Below are 10,435 nucleotides of genomic sequence, written 5' to 3'. Positions count from 1 at the left end.
TCCCTTTACAATAAAAATAAAAATAAATGAGAAACAATCGAATCATAAAGTAGTAAAAAAGACTCCAATTTGTCTCATGCAGAATGGACAGTCGATCCCTCTAACCTACAGATGTATCCGTTTTGCCTACGTCGTACACGGCACTTAATCTTGCTTTATTCTCTTCATCCTTCTATGCCAAGTTAGGATGCCGATAAAGTGGATTAGCGATAGTCTGATTAAGGTTGTCTTCAATTTCGATTTCAGCCATGATGTCATAGCAGAGATTATTGAAGTGATGACGCGAGCTCGTCGTAGATGCAAAAGTCTGCTGCGAATTCTTTCGTTTCATATCATATTCATACACAGGAGGACGTTTAGACTTGGCTCTAAATGCATAGAAGACTTGGCCAACCAAAGAAAACTTTATTCAACATAACGCTAACCTTGTTCTGCAAATCGCTATACCTGTAGATATAGCTATAATGAGAAGAACAATTGCTCCCGTAGAAAGCAGCACGGGAAGTAGTACAGAGTTTGAATCATCCTGAAATATTATTCATAACTGGTCACATCGTCAAAGCAATAAAACGGTATCTTACTTTCACAGACTCTGTCGAAATTTCGATCACTTCAACAGAAAAATATTGTCGAAGTATATCCATCGAGATTGGAGACAGTATCTCCATTGCTTTGCTTTTCAATACGAGCCAATTTCTGTAGTAAATAACAAAATCCAATAGTCCACTAAAACACTAAATACATAAATTACAGGCTAGAAATTTGTCGCTTTACCTCGGTTTGACGTTCAATATTCTAGCGACAAAATCGCTATTATAGGCCATAACGTATTGTCCGGGAAATGAACTTTGTCTTGCACCAGGAAGCGGGATGTTATGTGTCATAGAAGAGCGCGCCAGCGACTGGAGAACGCCCTCAGTTTCGTTTTCGCTGTAAGCCAAATAGCTGGTATTGATATGAGGCGGAGCGTAAAGGCTGAAAAGCCGTGCCAAGCCCGTCCTTATATCCGATTGGAGATTAGCATTGAGAAGATCTTCATAAATAGCCGAAAATTGAATAGAAAAAACAGACGCCGCCGTATCTAGATGACAATAGCATAAGGTGACGTCCCATTGAATCCAACGGATGTTAGTTAAGATTCAAATAATTTTTAAGCTCTTACGTAAATAAATATTCGAGAGAATGAATCTCGTCTTACAGTACCTTGACATGATCCGTGCACGTGATTGCACAAGTAACCTTCGGCGCATGGATGGCACATTGAGGAACAATTGATACCATAGAAACCCTTCGGACAATCTAAGAAAACACAGATACGTACGTACGTACGTACGTAAACCGAGAGCGCTCCAAATTACCCGAATTGCAGTAATACGACGTAAAACCGGCTAAGCAAATGCAACTTCCATCCTCTGGCCTGCACGAGCCTCCAATGTGAGGAGAGCAGACAGGGCAAGACTGCATACATTCATCTCCCCAAGACGCGAAAGAGCACACTGAACTTAGAAAGTAAATCAATGCAATATTGACTATTCAGCCCTTGCCTTGCGAACACGTGCCACCGGTGTAGCCCGGTTTGCAGCGGCAAATGCCTGTGACGTGATGACAGTCTTTTGTCGTATTGTAGCTGCAGTTGCACATATTGCCACAATCAGGACCATAGGCAAACCCGGTGCATTCTGAAAAGACAAAGAGGATGCATCACGTAAAACAAAAAATTACTGCTTATGGCGTACTTTGAGTGCAGAATTTTCCTGTAAACCCAGGTTTGCAGTCGCAGTGTCCGGTAAAGCGATTGCAGTCTCCCTCATTAGCACATCGGCATTTATCCTGGCAATTCTGACCAAACCATCCGTTGTCACAGACTAATGAAACGACATTTCAAATATCTGATGAGCAGATTTTGACACCTGGTACAACCTGTTCGACAATTCGAACCCATCCATCCCTCTGCGCATAAGCATTTCCCAGTCTTCGCATCACAGCCGGAAGAGTGGGCGAACGAGCAATTGCACGGGAAAAAACAGCTCAAGCCAAACCATCCTGCAGAACAATCTACAACACAACCAAGAAAAACAATTATAGCTCCATTCAGATAAATGTTATGACGCAATTCTATCATTCTCCACCTTCTTGACATTGTTCTCCCTGATATCCTGGAAGGCATTCGCACCTACCATCAATGGGAGAGCAAGTATTTGTGTGAGAACTAAGGCAGCTGCAAGGCAAGCGACAGTCTTCGCCGTAAAATCCGGACGGACAGACTAAACAATCAAAGCCACTGGCAATAGGAAGCTTGGGAATTTCTCTACCATCACCTGTTTCGCACTGTGGTCCGGTATAGCCCGGTAAGCATGAACACGAACCGTTAACAGGATTGCAGACGCCACCGTTGGTGCACGCGCATGCAGAAGAACAATTGAGCCCAAACGTAAAATCTGGACAACCTGCAAAAAATATGTTTTGCTTCTCTTTTCCCTGCCCATGCAAGCTGGCAGCTAATCTGACTTGTTTTGCAATTTCCTGTGTATCCTGATTTGCAGTTACATGTACCGGTGATGGGATTGCATTGCTGGCCAACAAAGGTATTGTCCTTCTCACATTGGCAGCTTTCAGTGCAATTAAGACCATGAAATCCGCTGGGGCAAACTGAAGAAAGATAACCCTAACAACCCAGTAGGTACACAGTAGCTTGCCTTGATTACACGAACGCCCCGTGAAGCCTCTGGGACAAAAGCACTGACCAGTTTCATGATGGCATCCTTTCTCTTTGCCACAGTCGCAGGAGAAGCTGCAGTTTAAGCCGAAATGTCCTTCAGAGCAAGCTAAAAAATACGAATTGACTAAAGACGCAGAAGCCGTCTGTATTCTCCCTGCACCATTGCTACACGTTGCCCCTTGCCAGCCTGGCAAACAAAAGCAATCGCCTGTAAACCTATTACATTCGCTTGCGCGAACACAATTGCAAGAGAGCGCGCAATTGGGTCCGTAGCTCATTGCACCGCAGGCTAAAGAAAAATCCGACGTCAAAACGTTTTGCGCACGTGCGGTGCTTGACTAACGTCTATCGCATTGAGGTCCCATCCATCCGGATCCACACATGCAGAGACCATTTGTATGATTGCACGATGCACCGTTTGAGCACTTGCAGTTCAACGTGCACCCAAGACCGTATTTGCCCGGCGTACAAGCTAGGATAAAGTCTCAGAAAGTTGAGAGATTGACGGGTATATTACGGTTGTTGCAAGCGCTTCCTGTATAGCCAGGACTGCATGTGCATTTTCCATTCACGCTTTCACACGATCCGTGCACACACGCGCATTTCAGAGCGCAGTTGCGTCCATAATAACCGGGAGGGCACGCTGACTCAGAAACCCAATTACAATAAATAATTAGAAGACTGATAATCAATTGACCTTTGTTACAATACGTTCCTGTGTATCCTTTCGAACAAGAACACGATCCGGTTACGTGATCACACTGCCCGTGAACGCATTTACAGTCAGAGCGGCAAAAAATTCCATACTTATTCAAAGGACAAGCTAGAAAGAGGAATCGTCGCATCACGCGCATTAGACAATACAGACGACGTTACTTTGAGTACAGGACGACCCCACGTAGCCTGGAGCACAGGGACAATGCCCAGTGATGTGATGACACACTCCTTGACCATGAGAACAAACAGGACAAGCTGACGCGCAATTCAAACCATACGTCCCGTTAGGGCAAACTAGAAGACCGCGTAGCGTTATTTTGATAGTTTCCGTGATCTTACTTTCTGAGCACGTGACGCCCTTGTAGCCCGACAAGCAGCTACAATCTCCTGTAACGTGATCGCACGATCCGCCACCACAATTGCAGGACTTAGAGCAAGACAATCCGTAGTATCCACTCGGGCACGGCGAATCGCAGTAAACGCCTACAAATGATGTAAAAACTACATGGCATTTTTTAATTTTTTAATAGCGTACCATGCCAGCCTGAACTGCACGTGCAGGCTCCGTTAGTATTGTTACACGTTCCATGTACGCAGCGGCATAATTTCGTGCATCCAATGCCGTAGTAGCCCTAAAGGTTAAAGCCAATAGAATGCCTAGTAACGTTAAAAAGTTCTCTTACGCTAAGACAGGGAACATCGCAATATTTGCCTTGGTAACCAGGTGTGCACGTGCACGATCCATCCACCGAATCGCAATCAGCACCATTCCGACAGAGACATGCCTGCGCGCATCCCACACCCCAGTAACCATGACTGCACTCTCTCGCACACGCCACGCCTTCCCATCCCGCTTTGCAAGCGCAATAGCCGTCGGTATGGCGACACGATTTCGTATTGGCGACGACGCACGTGCAATTTTGCAAGCAGGCATCGCCATAGAAACCTGCCGAACAGCTGCTGTCGCAATTTCTGCCGACATACCCGGAAAGGCAGGAGCAAGTGCCGTCAAAGCGATCGCACGTGCCGTGAGCTGAGCACGTGCACTTCTCTTTGCAACCCGCTCCCCACTCGTTTGCCGTGCACGCGACATCGCAGGTGTCGCCCTTCCATCCAGGGCTGCACGTGCAATTTGAAGAACAACTGCAATCGCCCGTAAAGCGATTGCACTGGGCCCCGTTCGAGCACAGGCAACGATGAGAGCAGTTGAAGCCGTAGAAGCCAGACAGACAAACTAAAAGAGATTAAGTTACAGTCAAAGACGGCTTAAATGCGGAACGTAAGGGACAGCCTAGGAGCTGTCGACTCTTAAGAATAGAGACTGTTTCTTCTATGTACCTTCAGTGCAGTGCTGACCCGTCCAGCCTCTCGTGCACACGCACGCGCCGTCGATTGAATCGCACGTAGCGCCGTTGCTGCAACGACAAGCGTTCTGGCAATTCCTACCCCACTTTGAAAAGGGGCAAGGCTGATCGCAAAACACGCCGGTGAACCCAGGAGAAACGCACGTGCAAGCTCCGGTCGATTTGTCGCATAGACCGCCATTTCGACACTAGTACAAAGAATGTGGCACTTGCACGCTTTAGCCGAGGGTATTTCAATACTTTGCATTTATTGACGCAATCTTTTCCGTATGAGCCCGAGGGGCACTCTTGACTGCAATCGGATCCGTTGTAGCCGGCTAAACAGTCGCACTTGCCCGTAATTCCATCGCAAAATGCACCGTTTTTGCAGTTACAGACCTTGTAAGATTAACAAAAGAAAATTTACATTGCAAAATGGTGATCAAACAGCAAATGTTTACCGTGGTGCAGTAGGGACCCCAAGTCGTTCCGTTGCAAGGAATGTCGCAAAAGGCGCCGTAGAATCCACTGGTGCACGTGCATTTTCCTGTTACGTGGTCGCAACCAGCGGCATTTTTACAGGTACACGATTGCCGGCACAAAAGCCCAAACGTTCCCTTGTCACACGCTTGCAAAAAGAAAACCTCTCGTTAAAAAATAAAAATAGCGTAAAAAATTAGAGCAATTAAATCAGCCGCATTCTAACGATCCTAAGATTGCAATGTTTAATTAATTAAAGACATGTTGTTATAAATATAGAAAATTCGAGGACGTGTTTCTAGCATCGTGTATAGAAAAACGTCCCCACTAATCACTGCACAAGGCTTATTCCTGAACTGATGCTATTCAACTTACGTTTCTCGCAATTTTCACCCTTATAACCCCGAAAACACGAACAGCTGCCATCTCTAGGATCGCAGGTTCCTCGCGCTGAGCAGTTGCACGCATTTGCACAATTCCGGCCGTAGCGATTCAATTCGCACGAATTCTCGCACAGAAGGCCCTTGCGACCCGGAGGACAGTCGCAATAATATCCACCCTCTGCACCGAAACACGTTCCATTGCTTTTACACGGGTTAGGAGAGCAATAATCGCCGTAGCAGCGATTGCCGTAAAAACCAGCACTGCACACGCAATCGTCGCTCATAGAACTACAGAGAAATATGTACGCCAATTGAAATAGAAAAAGTATGGGCTACCCGTTGCATCGACCCTGGGCTGAACACTGAGCATCTCCCACGCACGGTTGCTTGACGTCCACGGGGCCAGATCGCGTGCACGTTCCGTCGTCCTCATACCTTCCGTATAGCTCGACTCTCAATGCTTTGACGCCCACCCAACTCTTAGGAATAATTCGCAATGCTTTGGCCGGCAAAACGTACGGAAACAGCGCACTCTGCTCAAAGAAACGTAGACGGTATTCAAGGAAAATATTATATATTTATTGCCTGAACGCCGTGTTTCATAGGATCCTCCTTGAATGTGTAGGGCAGTGAGGATCCGCTCATGAACGTATTGAATTTCAATCCATCGAGAGAATAGTCCACTTGAAATTCCGTGGTTCGGTCGCTTCCCGTCGGCAGTCCCTGATACGCAATTTGATTTATCATGGCGAGGCGGGGAAGGATAATTGTTATGTAGGTGTTGAGTTGGGCTTCATCGCTGCACCAGCCTGACGCTGAGTGAAGTCTAAAGCCTAGAGGAGAGCAGCCTTTTGATGCTTTACTATGTGAAGCCGATAGCGATGAGTCGGGAACGAGAAAACTCTGAAGAGAAAGAAGCTTGATTAATATTGTAATATGAGCACAATTGTCAGCTATTTACTCGAGTATTCACTACTACACGTATAATACTACATACGTATAAAAGAGTAAAGAATTTTTATCAGGATACCTGTAAACCAAGTGGCTCATAGGAGTTGACTTGCTGTGAAATTATAGCTAAATTGCTAAACTGAAACCCGAAAGTGACTTGTTTAATAGAAATAGTATGAATTCCAGAGCCAAGTTGGAGAACCTTTTGAAAAGCAGTCAGTTAAAACTCGTGTTAATTAATGAATCCTACTGCTCTCACATTGGTTGGGTTAGTATGCCATTGCACTTCTGTCTGCCCTCCCGTATCCCATTCTTTAGTGTCTCTTCCGTCTATGCTGATTCGAGTTGAGCTTTGATTTCCCACTGTCCGCATCCACAAAAAATAACCACCTGGCTGAATGACCTCAAATTTATAATCAGCAACAACGTCGCTTCGAATTCCAGAAGCTTTCACGTAATCGATGCCATTACTTGAATTTATCTAATAGAGGTCGCTCGCATTACATTGATTTACTATTAATAAAAAGCGATTTCTGAAATACATCTATATAGCTACAGATTTCTGAACTTGAGACTAATAATGTACAGTATTTCGTACCGAGTAAGCTGGACCAGTTGAAGTGTACTCTTTGGCGGATACAATGCATCCTGGAATAGGAAACTGATACTTCCTGCATTCCGCTAAGGTAGAGTTAAACAATTTTGAGTTTCGACTGTGGCACGTCATAATGATATCGTCAATGGCAGCGTCTCCTTGAAAAGCATTAGTTTTACTACTCGACAGTTTTCCAACTTCATGAACAAACCGAACCTAATGAAAACAATAAATAAAATCCTGCGTAACTTATAAACTTACTTTCGTAAAAGACTGGTATTCATCTAACGGTATCCACGCTCGTCTCCAAACCAGCCCGTGCTCATAGTAGGTTTCCCACACTGTTTTCCATGATGCGCCCACTGAAAATATTTCTACGCTCAAAACTCCCACGTCTGACCCGTGAGAAAGCCAGTAGAAAGTAAGTTCGCATGACGAGTCTCCTTGTATATCCGGACTAGTCAAAATTCCTGAATAACAAAAGACTTCATTCATGTGAAGGAAATTACTCCGTCTCCGTACCTAATCCTCCTTTTCCTATGTTGCTTGTTTCTGTGTAGACGTAATAACCAGATCCAGTAGTATGATCATGAGACGGTCCGGTATCGGTGCTCGTTGTGGCTCCTTGACGCAGTTTCCATTCTGGAATCTCTCGCGTAATATCCTACGAATACAGCATAAATTTTAAGTCCACTAAAGAGCCAATGTAAATTATTCATTATTTTGATCACGTGATTAAAACACTATAGTTGAAGCAACCTTATTTCATTTACCAGCTACGCCTAGTACCTGTTTCGTCGTCGTAAATCCGCACAGCGTTCCCTTATTCTGTCCAAAATCACAGCTCAATATTTTCTCATAGTTCTGTGACCGGCAGCCTGATTCTAAACGAGTTTCAGTGCCTCTCCCGCACACGGCGGAGCATTCGCCCCACTCATCATACATCCATTCATACCGGCTAACGCCTACATTTCCCATTAGTCACATGACTTTCAATATGCCTCAAGATGTCTTACTGTTTTGCCTGCAGTAGCCTTCATATAGAAAACCCTCGTTTTCCTTGCAACTGGTCCATGCAACAACTCTCACCTTTATAAAGTATAAGACTTATATATACATAAATCGTCTTTCTCACCTTTCCCTTATTCGATGCTTGAATGTTAATCTCTCTTCCCCATCCGTCTTGAACCATTATTAGTCTGCCTTTATCAGACGTGAGATTTTTACTCGGGGCCCAAAGTCGGACGACGTTAGAGTCATAGGAAAATGCCAGTCCACCGTAATTGCCTCCATCCGTGTCATCTTTCATTATCGATCCAATCGCTTCAAATAAGAAACCAGCATTGTTTCCGTCCGTGGCTTGGACCTACGTCACGATTTAATTGCAAGAATCAATTAAATAGACGTTTTGGTAATACCGTACTTGTATTTTTATGTGAGTTGGAACGGCTCCCAAACCGTGCCAGATTTCCTTGTACGAGTCCGATCCCTTTTGGGATTCCATGGCAACCCAACTCGATATAAACGAAGGCGGAGGTAGCTCGTCCAACCAAACAGACACTGTCACATCGCACTAATACAAAAAGAGTAAGTGCTGGCTAATTGGCAAACCATTAAAACGTTTTGCAAAGGACAACGATAAAAGAACCCGTATAAATTTAAAAATTACTCCTAAATCCGATATTTATCTTACTATCGTAGACTGCTGGCTATTCACTCCTTCTCCCCATCCATCATCGACGAGAAGACAGTACCCACGCGAAGTGCCATCGTTCCTGTGAGCCGTCCACAATCGCACCGAGTCGTACGAATAGGCGAAGACGACTCCACCGTACGAGGATGAACTGTCATCACATTGCCCCGCCCCCGCCCCATAGAACAGAAACCCGCTATTATTGCCAGACAGGGCTTTGACTGTAACTTCGATACGTTCCGGATACGAGCCGAGTCCAGAAATTAATTCTTGGTAAGATCCAACCGTTTGGGCTGTCATGGTAATCGATTTCGACCATGACGGGCGTGGTCCCGTTTTCCACGCTTCGACTATGACTGTAGCACGTTGAGAAGATTGGCCGTTCTTGTTCCCCGCCCACCCGGTTCCTATCCAAACAATTCGCCCATCCCCCGACTAAAGACAAAAAAATCAATAAATAATCCAGAGCTAATTATCTAGAGCTGTTATTACCCCATTATTCCTCGAGGGAGCCCAAATTCGAACGCGTGTGTCATCGAAAGCGAAAATCAAACCTCCGTACGCATTTCCACCGGCTAAAATCGACATTCGAATGACGTCATACCGCTAGCTCAAACTTCCTTGCCTTGCGCGGCTGATCCGACCCCTTCGAAGGCGAATCCGTCATTCGCTCCGTCCTCCGGTCTCGCATAGACTCGCACGAGGTGAGGAAGTGCGCCGAATCGATGATAGACTTCGCGATAGGAAGCCCGACCCTCTTGAGAAGCCATGGCGAAGCTTGTGCGAAAGGACGGCTCCGGAAACGACGACAATTTGCATCTTGCGCAAAGAATCAGGTCGAGCAGAAGAAAGAGGAACTTGCTTCGGTGCATTCTACGCTGAGGGCCACGCAGAGGTCCCAAAAATGCAAATTACTTGACGAAGATCCAGGATATCGATAGTCCCCTCACCTTCAGGACAAAATTCGGTTACGAGCTACGTTGAACAACACTGTCTAGAAGAGAGAATCACGGGGCAATTTATATCGGGTACCGATCTCCTTGTAATCAGCGTGGGAGCCCCTTTCGGATCCGCGATCGGAGCGTAGACATCGGGCAAACCACTTACCAGCCATTGTCTTAGGATGCCTACCCTTGTACTTTCTGTCGCTTCTGAACTGGAGCTCTGTCTGACAAAGGTTTGGAGGACTAGTGCAGTCGACGAAAGAGAAGACAAGACGCCTTCCGCCATCAGCGAATTCATTCTAAGCAGTTACGGTGACGTAACTAACCATAAGGAATACGTCACTTGAGTAGTACACCATAGATAGACCATAGGTACACCCAGCTCTGGATACACCTACATATATACATACATATGTATATATATATACATACAAAAAGGAACGCGCATAGATATGGTACACGCAAGCAGCTCACGCAAGCAACCTTTCCAATAATCTGCCGATCTTGGACTCAAGTCGGGAGACCGATCCTTTCATTTCTGTGTTCTATAGTCTGAGCACGGATCTAAGATCCGTGGTCTGAGCCTGTCAGAAACTTATCCGGATGGGCA

General features: G+C 45.5%; 1 protein-coding gene across 4 annotated transcripts; it reads right to left on the bottom strand.

Annotated features, from left to right (window-relative positions):
* LOC136196209 (neurogenic locus notch homolog protein 1-like) lies at positions 1 to 10,129 on the bottom strand. Of its 4 annotated transcripts, none has more exons than XM_065985726.1 (41): positions 9,989 to 10,129; positions 9,832 to 9,875; positions 9,507 to 9,759; positions 9,374 to 9,456; positions 8,882 to 9,316; positions 8,612 to 8,761; positions 8,324 to 8,554; positions 8,205 to 8,277; positions 7,978 to 8,153; positions 7,711 to 7,852; positions 7,450 to 7,658; positions 7,192 to 7,404; positions 6,853 to 7,074; positions 6,673 to 6,795; positions 6,228 to 6,545; positions 5,979 to 6,175; positions 5,635 to 5,930; positions 5,241 to 5,407; positions 5,041 to 5,178; positions 4,775 to 4,988; positions 4,120 to 4,670; positions 3,972 to 4,068; positions 3,776 to 3,919; positions 3,596 to 3,730; positions 3,417 to 3,542; positions 3,237 to 3,362; positions 3,063 to 3,191; positions 2,880 to 3,008; positions 2,697 to 2,825; positions 2,509 to 2,649; positions 2,319 to 2,447; positions 2,130 to 2,264; positions 1,921 to 2,055; positions 1,737 to 1,865; positions 1,545 to 1,679; positions 1,359 to 1,496; positions 1,204 to 1,299; positions 775 to 1,081; positions 582 to 726; positions 426 to 526; positions 1 to 368 (listed from the first exon to the last, which is right to left on the bottom strand). In XM_065985726.1, the coding sequence occupies exons 3-41, from the start codon at positions 9,751 to 9,753 to the stop codon at positions 173 to 175; spliced, it is 6,987 nt and encodes a 2,328-aa protein (XP_065841798.1). In that variant the 5' UTR covers positions 9,754 to 9,759; positions 9,832 to 9,875; positions 9,989 to 10,129; the 3' UTR covers positions 1 to 172. The 4 variants fall into 4 exon arrangements, with proteins under 4 accessions (XP_065841798.1, XP_065841799.1, XP_065841800.1 ...); XM_065985727.1 differs by having other exon boundaries at positions 9,507 to 9,754; XM_065985728.1 differs by having other exon boundaries at positions 9,832 to 9,871; positions 9,989 to 10,098.
* Positions 10,130 to 10,435: the final 306 nt, after the last annotated feature.

Source organism: Oscarella lobularis, chromosome 15 (assembly GCF_947507565.1).
Source record: "Oscarella lobularis chromosome 15, ooOscLobu1.1, whole genome shotgun sequence".
NCBI lineage: Eukaryota > Metazoa > Porifera > Homoscleromorpha > Homosclerophorida > Oscarellidae > Oscarella > Oscarella lobularis.
The sequence above is the reverse complement of the archived record's forward strand: the minus strand, read 5'-3'. Positions and strand labels throughout refer to the sequence as shown.